General features: G+C 39.6%; 1 protein-coding gene across 1 annotated transcript in view; it reads right to left on the bottom strand.

The window, feature by feature from the left end:
- LOC306880611 (adenylate cyclase type 1-like) overlaps positions 1-13410 on the bottom strand; it is a gene marked incomplete at its 5' end in the record, with an annotated part of 58073 nt that extends 44663 nt beyond the window's left edge. The window contains 2 exons of the mRNA XM_079434243.1: positions 8446-8595; positions 12793-13410. Of these exons, the coding sequence (XP_079290369.1) occupies positions 8446-8595; positions 12793-13410 (768 nt within the window). The remainder of the gene's footprint in view (positions 1-8445; positions 8596-12792) is intronic.
- Positions 13411-17863: the final 4453 nt, after the last annotated feature.

Here is a 17863-nt window from a genome sequence, read left to right as displayed (position 1 = left end):
GCTCATCAAGGCTGTATTTATTTCAAAAATACAGAAAAAAACAGTGATAAGGTGAAATATTATTGCAATTTCTAATATTGGTTTCCTATTTTAATACCTATACTTTTAAATAGTATTTATTCCTGTGATCAAAGCTGAATTTTCAGCATCATTACTCCAGTCTTCAGTGTCCCATGATCCTTCAGAAATCATTCTAATATGCTGATTTATTATCAGTGTTGAAACTGTTGTGCTGCTTCATATTTATTTGTAACCTGTGTTTCTTTTTTCTTTGATTCTTTGATCAATAAAAAGTTTAAAAGAACAGCATTTATTCAAAATATAAATATTTTCTAACAATAGAAGTATTTACTATCAATTTTATCCATTTAACACATCCTTGCTGAATAAAGTTTATTTAACTTTCTTTAAACTTTTTTAAAGTATCTTTAAAAAAGAAAGAAAAAAATTTCTGACCCCAAAATTTTGAATAGTTTATATTGTAACAAAATCTCTATTTTGACTAAACACTGTTCTTTTTAACTTTAAAAAAAAAAAAAAAAGCGGTACAAATGTTTCCAACATTGATTAAAAATCAGCATATTAGAATGATTTCTAAAGGATCATATGACACTGAAAATACTGCTTTGCTTCACAGGAATTAATTACATTTTAAAGTATATTAAAATAGAAAACATTTATTTTAAACTGCAATAATATTTCACAATATTTTTTAGTATTTTTATCAAATAGATACAGCCTTGATGAGCATAAGAAACTTCTTTAAAAAACTTTATTGATCCAAACTTTTGAACTGCAGTGTATTGTACAGTAAAATGTTTTCTCAGGTAACCTAAAATGTACATCATTTAGTTACATCAAGGGTCAAATCAAATATAAATAGCACATTAAAGTTAAAAGTTACACACTTTTTGTGTGCATGCTGTACAGGTCTGGTATAAAGAATGCTTTTGCTCAGGTGCCCGAAATGTCCGCCCAATAGAGAAAAGTTTTGCTCAGCAAGAAAAAAAATGAGAGGGAACATTGCCCCCACGGGTCCTTAAATTTGATACAACTAAACTGAAGAGTTTTTAAGGCCTTAGACAGTTTTAAATACGTTAAATGGTATAAGAAATAATTTTTCAAATTGCCTTAAATTAAGAAGTCTGCAGATACCTTGTAAATAGTACAATAAAAAAAAGCAGTACAAATATTTATATATACAGTACCCTCCTTAATATTGGAACAGTAAAGACAAAATTGCTCTGTTGGCTCTGGAGTCAAGACATTTGCAAATATGATTAAAAGATGAATATGAGACAAAACTATAGAATGTCAGATTTTATTATTAGCCGTTTCAACACATGTTTTACCAAATAAAAAGAACAGCACTTTTAGAGTTCATCCCACTCATTGATGTGAGCATAAGTATTGGGACAGTTGAACATAAGGCAGATATAAAAGATTAAAAGCTATTATTTAGTTGGAGATCCCATGCACACAATCACAGCAGTGAGTCTGTGACCCATAGACATCACCAGACTCTTGGTCTCATCCTTTGAAATGTTTTTTCCCAACCTTTAATGCAGCAAATTCCAATTGTTGCTTGCTTTGGGGAGTTTCTGCCTTTACTCTCCTCTTCAGCTGGTGAAATTCATGTTCATTTGGATTTAAATCTGGAGATTGACGTGGGCAATCTAAGACTTTCCATTTCTTTGCCCTTATAAATTCCTTGACTGAACTACCAGGGTGTTTTGGGTCATTGTCCTGATGCAATATGAAGCACTTCCCAATGAATCTGGTGGCATTTTCTTGGAATATTGGTAGGCAAGGTGGTTGTGTACCCTTCCAAATTAATTCTGATACTGTCATCTTACATTAAGTCATCAGTAAAGTTGAGAGGGCCTGTTCCAGAGGCAGCCATGCATGCCCATGCCATGACACCACCTCCACCATGCTTTACAGATGAGGCTGTATGCTTGGGATCATTGCAGTTCCCTTTTTTTTTTCTCCACATTTTTGCTTTCCCATCACTTAGATAAAGGTTCATTTTTGTCTCATCAGTCCATAAACACAGTTCCAAAACTCTTCTGGCTCACCTTTGTGCTTTTTTGCAAACTCTAATCTAATCTAATCTCTAATCTGGTCAGAGGTTTGCATCTTGCTGTGTAGCATCTGTAATTCTGTTTCAAAGTCTCCTGAGGACAGATTGTCAGAGCATCACCCCAGCTTTCTGGAAGTTGTTGGTGATTTTACAGACATGTCTTTTGGGGTTCATTTTCACAGCTTTTATGATTTGTCTGTCATCAACTACTGTTGTTTTCTCAGCCGATCAGGTTGTTGTTGGTTGCTGGTGTCGCTGGTGGTTTCCAAACTCTTGATTTCTCCATGCCCTTTGTTTTTGCTAGAGCTCTAATTGACTTCCCCTTTTCTTTTAGCATCCAAATTGCTTGCTTTTCTCTCAGAGTCAGCTCCCTCATATTCATCCTGGTTTGTGTGTGTCATCATCCAATGCAAGATTCAGAATGCAGAAGTAATGGATATAACTGATACGACACATTCCCTGCTTTTAATATGTGAAGAATTAATGCAACAGGACACAGCTGATCACTTAGAAAGGCCTGTGAGGCAACTGTTCCAATACTTATGCTCACATCAGATAGAGAGATGAAACTCTAAAAGTGCTGAACTTCTTAGCTGGTAAAACATCCATGTGTTGAATCACCCAATAATAAAATGTGACTTTCTGTAGTTTTGTCTCATATTCATCTTTTAATCATATTTGTAAATGTCTTGACTCCACTGCCAACAGAGCAATTTTGTCTTTACTGTTCCAACACTTTTGGAGGGCACTGTATACTTTTTTTGCATCCAAAACATGATTTCACTTCATAATGTTCATGAAACATGTAGATGGTTGCTCTAAGCACAACAAATATCAGATGAAGTGAGTTTGCTTTTATCCACTTTTAACTTTAATATTTGGTATGTCCACCTTTTGCAGCAATTACACCAGCACATCTCTCTTGCATAGTGTCAATATATTTCCTGAGAACTTCAAGACTAATGTTATCCAATGCCTTCTGAAACTCAAGCCAAAGGCTTTCCTTTGAATGTACAATAGATCTGTCCAGTTTATTTTCCAACTCGCCCCAAATTTGCTCGATGGGTTTGAGGTCCGGTCTTTTAAGAGGCCAGTCCATCATTTTCAATGTTCCAGCAGATTCCCTTCATTGTAGGTAGTTCTGGCAATAGTTCATTTTATGGGCATTGCAATTCAACAAAAACAACTGAAACCTCTTAAATATGCCAAGTGTTCCAATAATTTTGGCCACCACTGTATATTATTACAGTAGAAGTAGTTGTAGTAATAATAGTATTAGCATTGTTAGTATTATAAATAATACTTACTATTATTCAAAGTACAAAAAACGTCATAGAGGTTGTCTCTCTGGCCTCCCCTTTTCCATTTAATAAAAAAATATATTTTTTTTTTTACTCAAATATTCTCCCTCCTTGTGATTTAATTCATCTTTGCAAGAAACTCTCAAACTTTTGAAATCAATACATATGGCATTCTTGCTGAATGTGCACTTTAGTGCACATAAATTACAGATCATCTGTATGTCCAAATGGAAAGATGACAGACCGGTCCATATCTATGCAGTGAGTGCACACGCGTGTGTGAGAGTTTGTGTGTCAGAGAGAGAGTTGTGCGGTACAGCTTGGTGTGATGTATAGAGTGGGTGGTGTTACCTTCTATTCAGGGAGTTTGTTGGGTAGGAGGTGGATGAGTCATGTGCAAACAATTATAACCAATTTTCAGTCGCTAAGGAACAAGGGGAAAGTGTCCTCTTCGCTTTAGTTTGTATGAGTGTGTTTTGCATCTTTTCGTCTTATGCCCCTCTCCACTTCATTTATAAACCATTCAGTAATTATCCACTGCAATCTACCTGCTTGGTAAGGGAGATAAGTTATGCTAATGTTGCTATTTGATTCACATTCTTTATCATTGATATAATCCACAATGACAGCGAAAGATGAAGCAGTCTCACTGAGAAATAAAGTGAGATGATGAATCTGGCTTGTTCCAGTTGGTTGCCGCTGCAAAAGAATCTTTGAATAAGTGCACCACAATCTGCTGTGTGTGCATTTTTTTTCCAGAAATGTCCATCCCGCAAATACGCCAACAGATAAGACAAAGAGTTTGCTCTAAGTATAGAAAGTCCTGTTTCATGCAGGATTGGGCTTATACAGTAGAGGTGCTGCTGTGTTTCTAGACAGAGGCATGGAAGTTGTTTAATATATTCAGGCTTTGGCTTAACTGTTTGTTATGCTGCCCTAAAATTTATTCTGCCAGAAAAACAAATACCGTTTTTTACCACTTTTATTAATTAACCTTTTTTAGACGGCGGCATTAATCAAAAATAAAGGGGAGAGAAAAAAAAATAAAAAATTTGTTTGACTTTAAAATCAACATGAATTTCATTTGCAACTCATTTTACTGTAGAATAAATTTCCAAAAAATGAAATGTGGGGTGGAAATTGAATCAAATTGGTTTGCTGTAGATGTTGAACAATGTTCTGCATCATTCAGAAATGAACTGCATGCTTTTAAAGTTCTAATTCAATTACTGATAATTAAAATTTTATCTGAGATAGCAAGAACAAATTGGAATTTACACTAAAATTGAATGAAGTAGAATTAAATATCAAGACACACTTTAAATTTTAGTGTGACAGCGTTGTTTGAAAGTTGTTAGTTTTTTTTTATAGTCTACCGTTAAAATGTTTGGGGACGAAGGAGATCACCAAAAAAATATTTTAATTAGAAAATCCAGGAGACAAGGCAAGTAAACCAACTTAACAGACGAGAACGGACCAAGACTAAGGGAGAACTAAGGGCTTATAAGCATGAATAAAACAAAGGGAACAAATGAGATGATTAACAGACAACAGGTGATCTGATTGACTAATTAAACAGAACGGGGAAAACTAGGTCACAGGGGAAACACAGAGACAGAAAACCACAGACATGTAACAGTTCGCCCCCTCCCGAGAAGGCGCATCCCTGCGCCGCAACATATTCCAACTGAGGAGGGAGGGTGGAAGCTCTGGAGGAGGACGTGAAACAGGAAGGGGGCAGAAATAGAAAGAGTTCAAAGAAGTCCAAAGGGGAGTGGAAGGTGGGAGGGGCCAAGGGGAAACCCGGAGCAGGAGGAGCCAGATGTTGGTCCAGAGACCAGCCAGGATGAAACCCCAGGGCAGAGTCAAGGGAGGGAGGAGCCATGGTGGCGAAGGCCTAGACCAGAGGACTACCGGGTCGTGAGAAAGTTCTGGGGAAAATGTGAATAGATATGACGCTCTGTTATTTATTGTGCGTAAATTATTTTTCTAATTATTCTGTATTTTAGTTGTATGCAATTGATATCGAGTAACAATTTGACAATTTCATGTTAAATTAGTAAATAAAAGATTGCTCTCATCTGTCATGGCTAGGGCTTTAAACGGATCGCAGTTGATATACAGACCAGGTCAAGACCCCACCGTTCGGCATGTGATTCGCAGATTAATTTGCCAATTTACATGTTCAAGCTATTTAAAACCACAAGAAGAAGAAACGAAACAGAACTCAATTCGTTACTTGTTGTTCTCGCACACACCCGATGCGCGCACAAGCATATAGACGTGTTTCATACAACGCTGCATACCGATTTGATTCCTCTTTCATGTATACCTGCGTTTAAGATATATATGCATGGGGGTTGCGGTCACGTCGCAATACTGGAAATATTTCTGTTTTAAACCATGAAGGCGAGCCAATGGATATCACAAAAGCAACGTGCTCAATAGTTATGCCAGTGAACGTCTTAACTTCAGTCATACAGAAAGAGAAAGTAAAAAAAAAAACTTTACTAGCGCTGCATTAACAGCGCATATTCTCTCAGAGACAAGAGACGAATTTACTTCAACGTGCTGATAACAGTATAAATTAATTGACCTGTTTTAAAGACCCCATCCACAACCCCCCACCCGGTCCGCAAGATTTTTTTCAAACCGTAACCATTCCACGGTGTAAAAAAGGTTGGAGACCCCTGGCCTAGACGATACCCTGGGGACGACTGACGGAGATGGAGCCGATGGAAGGAGAGCCCTAGATGAAGCGGAACAGACAGAGAGCCAAGGCAACACTGAGGATCCGGAGGGCCAAGGCGGAGCTGAAGGCTCAGGTGACCGAGGCGGAGTCGGGGATCCGGAAAACTACAGCGGAGCCAGAGCGACTGAGGACGAAGGCGGAGCCGAAGGGAAGGAGGAGCCTGACAAAGCCAAAGGGACGGAGTGACGAGGCAAAGCCGGAGGAGTGGAGTCCCGAGGCGGTGAATGGTCGACGACTGACCAAGGCGGAGCCGAAGGGACGAGGGAGCCCGGTGGAGCCAGTGAGATGACGGACCACAGTGGAGACGATGGAGCTAGGTGCCAAGGCGGAGCCGAAGGACCGAGGTGGAGTCCAGGGCTCGGAGGCTGGAGGCGGAGACAGGGGATCCTCACACCTAGGCGGAGCTGGAGACTGGAAGCCCCGAGGCGGCGGATCAGAGTGCCCAGCTGGCGCTGACTGAGGGCTAGCTGAGGGACTGGCAGGAACCAGCTGAGACAGAACTGAGGAACTGGCTGGATTTAGAAGAGGAGGTGGGAGAGGGAGGCTGGGAGGGAACACAGGAGAACAGGAGCTGGGCGTAACCAGCGGAGATGCAGGAGATTCAGAGCTGAGTGGAACCAGCGGAGACTCAGGAGACGGAAGAGAGCTGGACGGGACCAGCGGAGGCTCATGAGATACAGAAACACTGGGAATCACCTCCCCAACCCACTCAATCAAATCCATATCAAAGATGTCCATAAGTTCCTCAATATATACAGTAGTCCAGTGGCCAGTTGCAGCTCACCCTCTCCACTAAAACTCCCTCAGGAACGGACGGTGTTGCCGGCTCACTCACTTGGTCAGGACATTCTTGAGGCTCAGGGTTTTTGCGCTGGCTCACATGTCACAGCAGGCTGAGGCTCTCCGTCTGCAGTGGGCTCAGGCGATACCTCCGTGCAGCGGGATGACAGCTGGCTGGTTACTGGTTTGGGAGTGGGGCTGGAGATGTCCTCATCAGCGGGACAGACGGAGAAGTATAGTCCATTATTCTCCAGCACCCACTCCACACATGCGGCGAAATTGTCCTGAGGACCACTCCCGGGGAAGCCTGCCTTAGACCGCTCACTGAGGCTTGAGATGTAAAACGCAAAGCAAGCGTCACATGTTGGTGATATACATACGCACGGTGACGAAGGAGATCAACAAAAAATTATTTTAATTAGAAAATCCAGGAGACAAGGCAAGTAAACCACCTTAACATAGACGAGAACGGACCAAGACTAAGGGAGAACTGAGGGCTTATAATCATAAACAAAACAAGGGGAACTTATGAGATGATTAACAGACAACAGGTGAACTGAATGACTAATTAAATAGAACGGGGAAAACTCATAGACAGAAAACCACAGATATGTAACAACAGTATTTCAAAATGCATGTTTTTCTTTTATGTAAGGCAGTGTCATATGATCCTTCAGAAATCATTCTAATATGCTGAATTGCTGCTCAAGAAACATTTATCAACAACATTGAAAACAGTTGTGCTTCTCAATATTTTTGTGGTAAAGAAAGTTCAGAAACATTTATTTACATTTTTGCATCAATTTACTGTCACATTTATTCAGCAAGGATGCATTAAATTGATCAAAGTATTAAAATATTAATTTCTTCAAAAAAAATTACTGACCACAAATTTTGGTCTTTTAGACCAGACAAAAGAACACTTGATTTCCAGAAAGCCATTACCTGTTTAGTTGCAATTCATTGAATTCCAGTTCCAATTTAAATTCCAATCAACTTTCAGTCAAGCTGTATTTTTTCTCTTGCAAAAACATTTACTGTTAAATTATACACAATAAAGCATACATTAAGAAACTAAAAAGGATCTATAATGATTTCATGTTGACTTAGAAGTTTACATTTGCAGCTAGTAAGCCGAATTAAAACGCTAAGCCATTACTCACACTCAGTAGCATTGAGAGCCTGTTCTGAAGTGTTTTTGGTGGGCTGTAATGTACCAACTAAATCAAGCACCTGACCTGAGACCCGATCTCACAACTGTTTTGTGTGTCTTAGCATACATGCATTTTTGTGTGCGTGGTAGTATGTGTTTGCAGAGAAAGTTTGACCTTTAAGCTAGTCAGGGGGTGGGGGGGTGGGGGGTGGGGGGGGGGGGGGGGGGGGGTAATGAAAGCAATCTTGCAAGGTAAATTACCTGTCAAAACTGCAACTTTAACTTGTGGGAGAAAATGAAACAGCTGATAATTTAATCGAAAACATGAAGCTGTTTGTTTGCGTGTATGCCAGTGCACGTGTCGTGAAAGTCTGACCTGTTTCTCATTCTCGTCCTCTAGTTGCAGGCGCTGTTGGATGCAGTTTCTGGCCTGTAGGAAGGCCTTCCTCTGGGCCTGCTCAGTAAGGACTCGCACAAACACACCCGACAGATTCACGCCGACCAGCAACACTGCATTTGCTACCAGCTACGAACACAGAGAGAGAGAAAAATAACAGGGTTTGTGTGACCATCTCTGTTTATCAGACCATGCTGAAGGATTCTGACATTTAAACAACATTCGGCGACTGAATATGAACTTTTGGTGATTAGGAATGGCGTACTGGTAAGTGTGTGTGTGTGTGTGTGTGTGTGTGTGTGAACGAGAGTGAAAAACGGGGCCAAAGAGTGAAACTACTTTGAAGGAGAGACAGAAACAGATGACGAGAACGGGGGAAGCGAGTTAACTTTTTCAATCCATCCTGAGATGATAAACTCGAGCACGAAGACAGACACAAACCCCCCATGCTAGATAGCCTGAGAATCTCTACGGATTAGCCTCTGTGACCTGAAGAATCAGCAATTGCCTGGCTTTTGAGACACGCCACTTCAAATGGGCACCTATTAAGGGCTTTGTATTGTTCATTCAATAAGCAACAGAAAAATAGATTACCCAGAATCCCTTCAATTGGTCTATGCATTCTTTTAACAGGCCCTTTGTAAATTAAAGTGAAGGCCATTTGCTAAATAGCACAAAGCAGTGACATTATTACAAATCCTTAGCAAGGTTATGAGGTTTACAAATTATCTAACAAGGCTAATAAGCAATGTAGCATATGGAAGCCTGTTTCTGCCATGCAATTCTGAGAAAAAAAAAGAAATATGAAATATGAGATATATAACCTCAGAATTTAAGCTTCCTTTCTTTTTTTCCCCTCAGAATTCTGACCTTACATTTTGCAACTCAGGCCCTGTATCCACTAGTGTGTTTTTGTTTTAAAACCGCCTTTTAAAATGAAAATGATCCTGATATCCATCCACACTACACAACAGAAAACTTTGTGCCAGTAAAACAATGAGCATGGTGTTATTGTTTACACGGTCGTCAAGGATATGCAAAGCAAACGTGGGCAGCCATGCCATCGGTTTCAAAATTCTCCGTTTTGGTTCGTTTACACGGAAATACAACCACAGAGTTTTCAAACAAAAACAGGGTCTGCAGTGTTTTCAAAAGTCTCCGTTTTCGAGGATAAACGACTGGCGTTACCATAGCAAATGTGTTTTAAAAAGAAAACAGCACTAGTGTAAGCATACCCTCAGTGTTGTTGTTGTTGTTTTAAAAAAAAGTCAATTGCAAATATTGTATTTCACAATCCTTAAAATGGAGAGTTTATACCTCGCAATTATATCTTGCAATTCTTGCAAAGAAAACTTTTTTCCTTGCAATTCTGAGAAAAGGGAATTCAGAGATATAAAACTTGCAATTTTGACTTTTTCTATAATAATTGCGAGTTTTAGAAGTCTGAATTTCAAGATATAAACAAATAATTCCAACTTTCTCTTTTTTTCTCAGAATTCTGAGTTTACATCTTGCAATTCAGTTTTTTTTTGGTTGTTTTTACTGCAGAATAAAAAATAAAAATGGTGACTTTTTATCTCACAATTCAGACTTTTTTTTCGTAACTGCACGTTTATATCTCACAATTCAGACTTTTATTCTCAGAAGTGTTCATATCTTACAGTTCTGAGACTATATCTCGCAATTTATCGTTTATATCTCACATTTCTGCATTTGTATCATGCAATTCTGAGTTTATATCTCACAATTTTGTTTATATCTTGCAATTCTGAGTTTACATCTCACAATTCTGCATTTATATCTTGCAATTCTGAGTTTATATCTCACAATTCTGTGTTTATATATCTTGCAATTCTGAATTTATATCTCACAATTCTGTGTTTATACCTCATAACTCTGCATTTATATCTCACAATTCTAAGTTTATATCTCACAATTCTCCTCAGAATTGGGCAAAAAAAGTCGGAACTGTGAGCTAAAAAGTCACACAATTACCTTTTTTATTTATTTATTTTTTATCCAGTGGTGGAAACAATCTTCCATAGTAGCCAGTTTGATCATTGGTTTTGGCTATTGATTAGTTATCATTGATCAAGGATTTAAAGTCATGTTATTGGCTTATAGACGGCTGACCGTCCTGTATATAATGTGTGATGTGCATCAAGGTTATGCTGTGACAGTCTGAGTGAGAGAGTGTGAAAAAAACCTCATTAACTCAGCATGTGAACTTGTGTCTAGATGTGAAGTGCTCTTGAAGTTTGGAGAGCAATAATGAAATACTGTATATGCTGTTTGCTTAAAGTCTTTGGATTATTTTGATTGGTTTTAGGCACTCTACCAGTCTTTTTGATGAAATCAAGGCTTAGTAGGTTACCAAATCCCTGTTCTCACAGGTTTGGTTTCTGATGATGGAAGCTGCAATTCCTGTGTGAGCGTTTGTCACAAACATCATTTAGCATCCAGCGAGGATGTAGCGAGACGTGCAACTGTCACGGCGTTCAGTAAATCAGAGGTGTAGAGGTTACAAGCTGAACTGAAATGTGTCATTTTGTCAGTCTGCCAGATTAAATGAAAGGTCACTCTCCATATTGATATCAAGATTAATATCTTGTTTACAGCCTCACTCTTTTCATTTGATCTTTCTTGTTCTGTTTAGATTTACGCTGTTCTCAGAGACACCATTGATGTATGTATAACAATATCAGTAGTGATATTGAAATTAGCCTCTTATTTTCATGTCAATTTCTTTAATTATGTTTCTCTAACCTAATCATATCTCGCTTCTGTTTGTGGAGCCTTATCCCTCTGTGACTGGTATCTATTTCAGTAATGTTGTTTCTGTTTTGAATCAGTCTGACCTCAGCAAAAACACATAGCAAACATAAACAGCTGGCAGAAGAATGTCACAAATTGAGGTTCTGTCATTATTTACTCGCTCATGTTATTCCAAACCTGTATCACTTTATTTGTTCTGTGGAACACAAAAGTAAATAAAGTATTTTGCCGAATGTAGATAATCAAATCGTTTTGGTCAGCACTGACATAGTACGGACATTTTCCAAACTTTATTTTATCTTCCATAGAAGAAAAAAAGTAAATGTTTTGGAATGACATATGGATAAATGATGACAGAATTTCTTCTTTTTTTAAAATGTGGGGTATTTATTGAGATATGAAAATTACCTAAATGGAAACTAAAAAGAAGAGGTTTTTCAGGTCTGTCTGAAAGGTCTGCATACAATTAAACCCCAAACAGTACATTAAATGTTAAATGTAAAACAACATTTAAAATGTTTAGGAGTATTACAATGGATTCTTAACAATTTTGTAGTAAAGGTACATCTCTGTAGCTACACTCATGCATGATGTTCCTTACCGATTTTTGTCTGAAACATACTGAACTGTTTAAAAGAGTTGTGCTGAATATCAGACCTGCAGCCTTGTGTTTATGGTCAAAGCTGTGCTGACATTTAGCACAACAGCACTCTTGTGCACATGCTTCTGCTTAATTGTATCACTATTACACTGGCTGGAACAAAATTTATTTAAGGGGGAGAGGAATATAGTCCCAGTTAGAGGGAAACTTTAAATGAAAACAATTTACAGCTTTATCACTGAAGCTCTATTTATTCTGAATATATTTTTTTTGTACACATCTTCATAAATGTCCAACTGGCCAAGCATGTAATTAATACATAAATAAATAATTCAAAGGTTATTCCACTATTTTTAGAGTCATTTCTTGTGTCAGGACAGAAAATAAAATAGCATGTCATCTCGCAGTAAAATTCTGAGTGTTAAAGCCGATGATAAACATGTTTAGTTTTTACTACAGTATTATTATGCTAATTTTGGCACAGAAGCTGTGCAAGCTATTGAAACATCCAAATAATTTCAGTTCTGATATTCTTAATAAATTTTTTTTTTTTTTTTTTTTGAGGGGGGGGGGGGGGGGGGGGCTGTTAATTGATGGTTAAATCAATGTTGTAAAGTGATTTAAAATGCACACAATTCAGATAATTTTCACATTCACATATTTTTGAATTAACCACTGACTGACTTTCTGTTTGATTTTTCTGGTATATATTTCATAAAATAAGTTCTGATGGGTTTCTGACTGACTGCTCTCTCTGAGCTGTCCATCCTCAGTGGTGCTTAAGTCAGACTGGTCTTTGCGCATTCTTCACGCCACCTGTGTGCACGTGCAGTGCGTGCGCCCACAGCCCTCATGCTCCACCAAGCGCGCTAATCGCTAGTGCATATGACACCCCAAAAGCAATAAATGCGATTTTTTTTAGGGATGGAACGTGCAATGACACAACTTACCGGTGTCCACGCGCGAGGTCTACGCGCCGTTACCGATGTCACCGTCACGATTAAATGCGACGCAGCCACAAGAATGCCGAACAAAACCGCCAAGAGCGTCCTGACCGGTAGCAGAGAGTAGGCAACGAACGTAACGAGCATCAGCTGCCAGACACCTTGCTCAGGTGTTGCGCTCGGTGCGTCAGGCCCCTGTGCGCCCTGCGTCCCGTGACCCAGCACGAGAGGAAACGGGCAACAGAGCAACGCGAACGTGAAGCTGAAGAGCAGCGCGAGCCGCGCGATCTGCTGCAGCTGCGTGACCTGCAGATATTTGACGTTGGTGACGATAAAGAGTGAGGTGAAGATGACGCAGTGGACCGGGTGCGAGCCCTTGGACACGGTGAAGCGCGAGCCGGCGGAAAGCAGCTCCACGAGCGCCAGCGCGGACGCGGCGAGGATGAGGATGGCCAGCGCTTTGAGCGTCGCGGTCTGTTCAAGCTTCAGGTTGTACTTCTGGAAGAGAGTCTCGAGCTCCTTGCAGTCAAACTCGCGCTCGCACGATCCGGCCAGGCAGCGACTTTTCCTCCGCCGCGTGCGGACTCTGGGAAACGGAACTTCGTCCATAGCGGGGCCATTCATACAGCCAGAGATCTTCTTCACAAGCAGCGCATGTCTGGCACTTGTGGTCGCGGTCCTGGCTGCAACCGTCGCGCCTCGAGACGGGCTCGCGCGCACTGACCCCAGCGCGAGACTGTTTCTAATCCGCAGCACGCGCCGCCACTATCCACAGGTTGGTGACTGTTGTAACGAGCGCCTCCTCTTTTCTCTCCCTCGCTTTTCTCTCTCCTCCCTCCTCAAGGCGGTCTCCAAGGAACAGACCACCCGCTGCGTTTGCTCGGCCCCAGAAAGAGGTTAACATCGACCGCGCAGAGTCGGGACTCCCCTCTCCGCATCCCACAGCTGCATCTCGGCGCCGCGGCCGGATCACGCATGCGCAATGTCAGCGCGAGATTGAGAACCCAGGCACGTATTCCAGTCCTCAAAAAAGATAAGACAAGACAGCAGCAGCTCTGACAGGGCTCGTCTTAAATGGGAAAACGGCGAGCGGTAGGGCAGCCTCCGCGTTTATGAAACGAGCGAACGATGTTTTCCTTTCGACTCGCTAAAACCGAAATAACCCAGGAGAGTCTCCCCGCCGTGCGCCTATAAATAGCGCACTGATCAGTGGCCTTTAATTAAGCACTTTAATTCCAGCTCGAGCCTTTGTTTGGAGTGCCGTTACCGATCCGGCGGCGGAGCAGGTGTTGCGGATTACAGATCGCATTCATCTTTTATTCTCGCGCATCTGCGGCTAAATTGATTACCGCCGGGTGCCTAAGTGGATTTTTACGTTGGGACAATGGGGTTGAGGAGGTGTTCCCGCTCCTCTCCATTCATGATGAGCTTCTTGTGTTCACTTGGCTGCTGTTAAATGGCCCGTCAAGAGTGTGCTCGAGTCCCACTCGGACCCTAAACCCAGAATAGAAGCAGACTTTGGGCGCTATTAGGGCCCCTGACAACTTTCAAAACACATAAACATAAAGTTATTGCTATTTAGTTCGTTTCATTTATCTCATTGCTAGGATTGGTCACACCAAAAACATACATTTCCCAATAAAGTTTGAAAAATGTATCTCCGTCTAAGAAAATCGCGCGTTCATGCCACAGCTAATAACAATACAGAAAAGTAATATCATTGTAAACACTTTCAGAAAGATTTTTTTTAAGGCTGATGGAAGATTAACACATTGACAGCCAATCTAAATACATCCAAATTTAAAGTGTGGACTGTTAAAATAATTATAACGCGTTGGTGGTGTGGATGTTCCATTTCTCGCTTCTCAGGAGAAACCCTACTCCGAGTTCACTCTATAAATTAGTTACATTTGATGTGAAATCACAATTAAACTATTTCCATAGAGTTTTCTTAACACATATTTTTGACAAATTTGTACATCACTTCATTCACTCTCTATATATATATATATATATATATGTATGTATATATCTGTGTGTATTAATCCTTTTGATCTTTTATTTTAAAAATTCACAAAAATCTAACCTTTCATTGAACTAAAACAATTGAAAATGGGGGGAAATCTCATTAGGAAATAAATATTTTTCTCAAATACACATTGGACACAATTATTGGCACCCCTAGAAATTCTTATGAGCAAAATATCTCTGAAGTATATTCCCATTCATATTCACAATTTTGAGCACTCCAAGGTGATTATGAACATGAAATTATCCAGCCATGGCTTCCTGTTTCACAGAAATATAAATAGGAGGGAAAACAAAGCCCAAATTCCCTTAATCATCCATCACAATGAGAAAACCCAAAGAATATATTTCTTTGTGTACAGCAAAAGGTAATTGAGCTTCACAAATTAGTGAAGTGGCTTTAAGAAAAAAGCTAGAGCAGTGAAAATTCCCATTTCCACCATCAGGGCAATAATTGAGAATTTCCAATCAACAGAAAATGTTACGAAACTGCCTGGAAGAGGACGTGTTGGGGTGGGAATCTTCAGGCACGATCCGTTTTCGATTCTGGGAGTCATAATCCGATTCCAAAACGAGACTTGATCTACATTTTTTCCCCGATTAAATTTTTTCTCCCACCCCTAGTCTATATTGTCCTAATGCACGGTGAGGAGGAGAGTTTGAGTGGCTAAAGACTCTCCAAGGACCACAGCTGTAGAATTGCAGAAAAGAGTTGAGTCTCGGGGTCAGAAAACCTTTAAAAAAATTGTCCAACAGCACCTACATCACCACATGTTGTTTGGGAGGGTTTAAAAAAAACAAAATGGGTCACTGGGCACAAAACCTTCTGCTATGGCCATTCCAGTCCTCTGACCTGAACCCTGCAGAAAATGAGTGAGGTGAACAGAAGAGAAGAAGCACCGTCATGGAGCTGGGAATCTGAAGGTCTCTAATCTCTTGTCAGGTGTTCTCTAACCTCATCAGGCATTGAAGGAGAAAATTTAGAGCTTTTATACTGGCAAATGGAGGTTTCAAGAATAAAAGGGTGCCGTTAATTATGGCCAACGTGTATTAGAGAAAACATTTATTTCATAATGATATTTCCCCCCATTTTAAATTCTTATTATCCAATGAAATGTTTGATTTTTGTGAATGTTTCAAATAAAAAATCAAAAGGATTAACAATGCAGATTAATTTTCACAGCCTTCTCTGATAATATTTACCAAGGGTGCCAACAATTCTGACCACGACTGTGTGTGTGTGTGAGACACACACAGTATTTATGTGCTTAAATGCACAAACATATACTGATACCGAAAAGTTTCACAATTTCAAAATCACAGGAACATGGTCTAATTTGTATGATCAGATTTCCAAAAGGCCAGTTAAATCATGCGAAAAGTCAGTGGTTCTGCTGTCTATTCGGGGCCCTTAAATGTGTCCCGAAGCATCAGAATCCCCTGAAGCAGACAAATAACCCAGAATCATCTTGTTTACTAGCTCAAGATCAGTAGGAATCAAAAAGACATCATTCAATCAAACCGTGACACCAAAGAGGAGGTTAGATGCGTTAAAATACTGAATTGTGTGTGGGTTGTGTGGCAAGGGAGCATGCTTGTATTATTTATGAGTGCTTGATTATACATGACTGCAGCTTGTGCTATAGTGAGTATGATCTGTAACTTTATATCCAGCTGGCTGCTCCCCAGATTTATTGTGAAGAAGCTGTTTATGCTCAGTAAATACATTTCAGATAAGCCGAGCTGGCACTCAACAGAATGGTAACTGTCATAACTATCACAATACATAACCGTTAGCACCTCTGAGGGATCCATGAATCTCATAAATGCGATAATTAAAGGCTGACATCAAATCAAGCTTTCGAGAGACTTGCAAGTGAAGTACTCTTACAATTTATGACATGAGGACTCCTTCATTGGCATTGACTTGCAGACTGACAAGGCGGTTATAAGTTATTTTAGTCACTTCCTCAAAAACGCTTTCAGTTCATGTGTATTTTTGGAGCATCTTGCTTTTATGGCCTGCTTTTGATCGCACAGCATGCAGCAGATGCCCTTGATGGCTGCTTGAGTTGTCCCAGCACTTATCCTCGTGAAAATTCTGTGAACATTATGAATTAAATCTAAACTCCTACTGTGCCTTTTCAGCTTATCAGGTATCGCTGATTTGTTCGTCTAATCTATTTTAGACTGCTTTCATTTACTGTTGCAAAAACATATTCATTATCTCTCATTTTATTTTCACCTGACTACTTTTAAAGTTGTTCATTTAATGGAATCTGTATATTGATCTGTACTTGAGATTGATTTATTTTGTTCACTATATTGCACCTTTTACGCTTGTGTATTTTTTGTTTGCTAGAGGAGTTTGAGTGATTGATTTTTTGAAAGTTTTATTGATCCTCTGTCCATGTCTCAAACAAATTCATCTGATGAAAATTATTTCCAACTAAATTAGAATAGTGCAATTAAGGTGAACCAACAGCGGGAACCTGCATTTTAATTTTCAAAGTACTCAATGAAATTAACATAAAACATGCATACGATAAAATAGCTATTAATTGGGGGCAACAGGTCAGGCACATTTCACTCTTTCTGTTTTTTATCCATTGATATACTCATCAATCCAGGTCTGTTGACATGGGGGGATAATCGGAAACATTGTCTCGAGGGGGTTCCAAAAACATGGTTTTATATAAGGGGTCCAGCCTTGTAATTATTCTGGGGCCTGTGAATTCAAGCGACTTTTTCAGACACTGTAAAATCTTTTGCATGCATCTAAAACAGAACTAGGTTTCACAATGTTGTTGCATTCCTGTTGCAATGTAGTGCACTCAATAAACAGTTCACAGTTCAAAAGTTTTTTTATCCAAGCTTTAGTGATTTTATAGTTGTACTTTAGTAATGTTATTTCAGGTTATCAGAACAGTAATTTTTGTTGATACATGTTTAAATTAATGAAATTGTTGCATATTCCATTTCAATTTGCATTTTTTTCATGCAATATTCTAATTTTATAAAAAATTATGATGTGCTCTTATCAAAAGGC

The sequence above is a fragment of the Barbus barbus genome (assembly GCF_936440315.1).
Source record: "Barbus barbus genome assembly, chromosome: 14".
Taxonomy (NCBI): domain Eukaryota; kingdom Metazoa; phylum Chordata; class Actinopteri; order Cypriniformes; family Cyprinidae; genus Barbus; species Barbus barbus.
The sequence above is the reverse complement of the archived record's forward strand: the minus strand, read 5'-3'. Positions and strand labels throughout refer to the sequence as shown.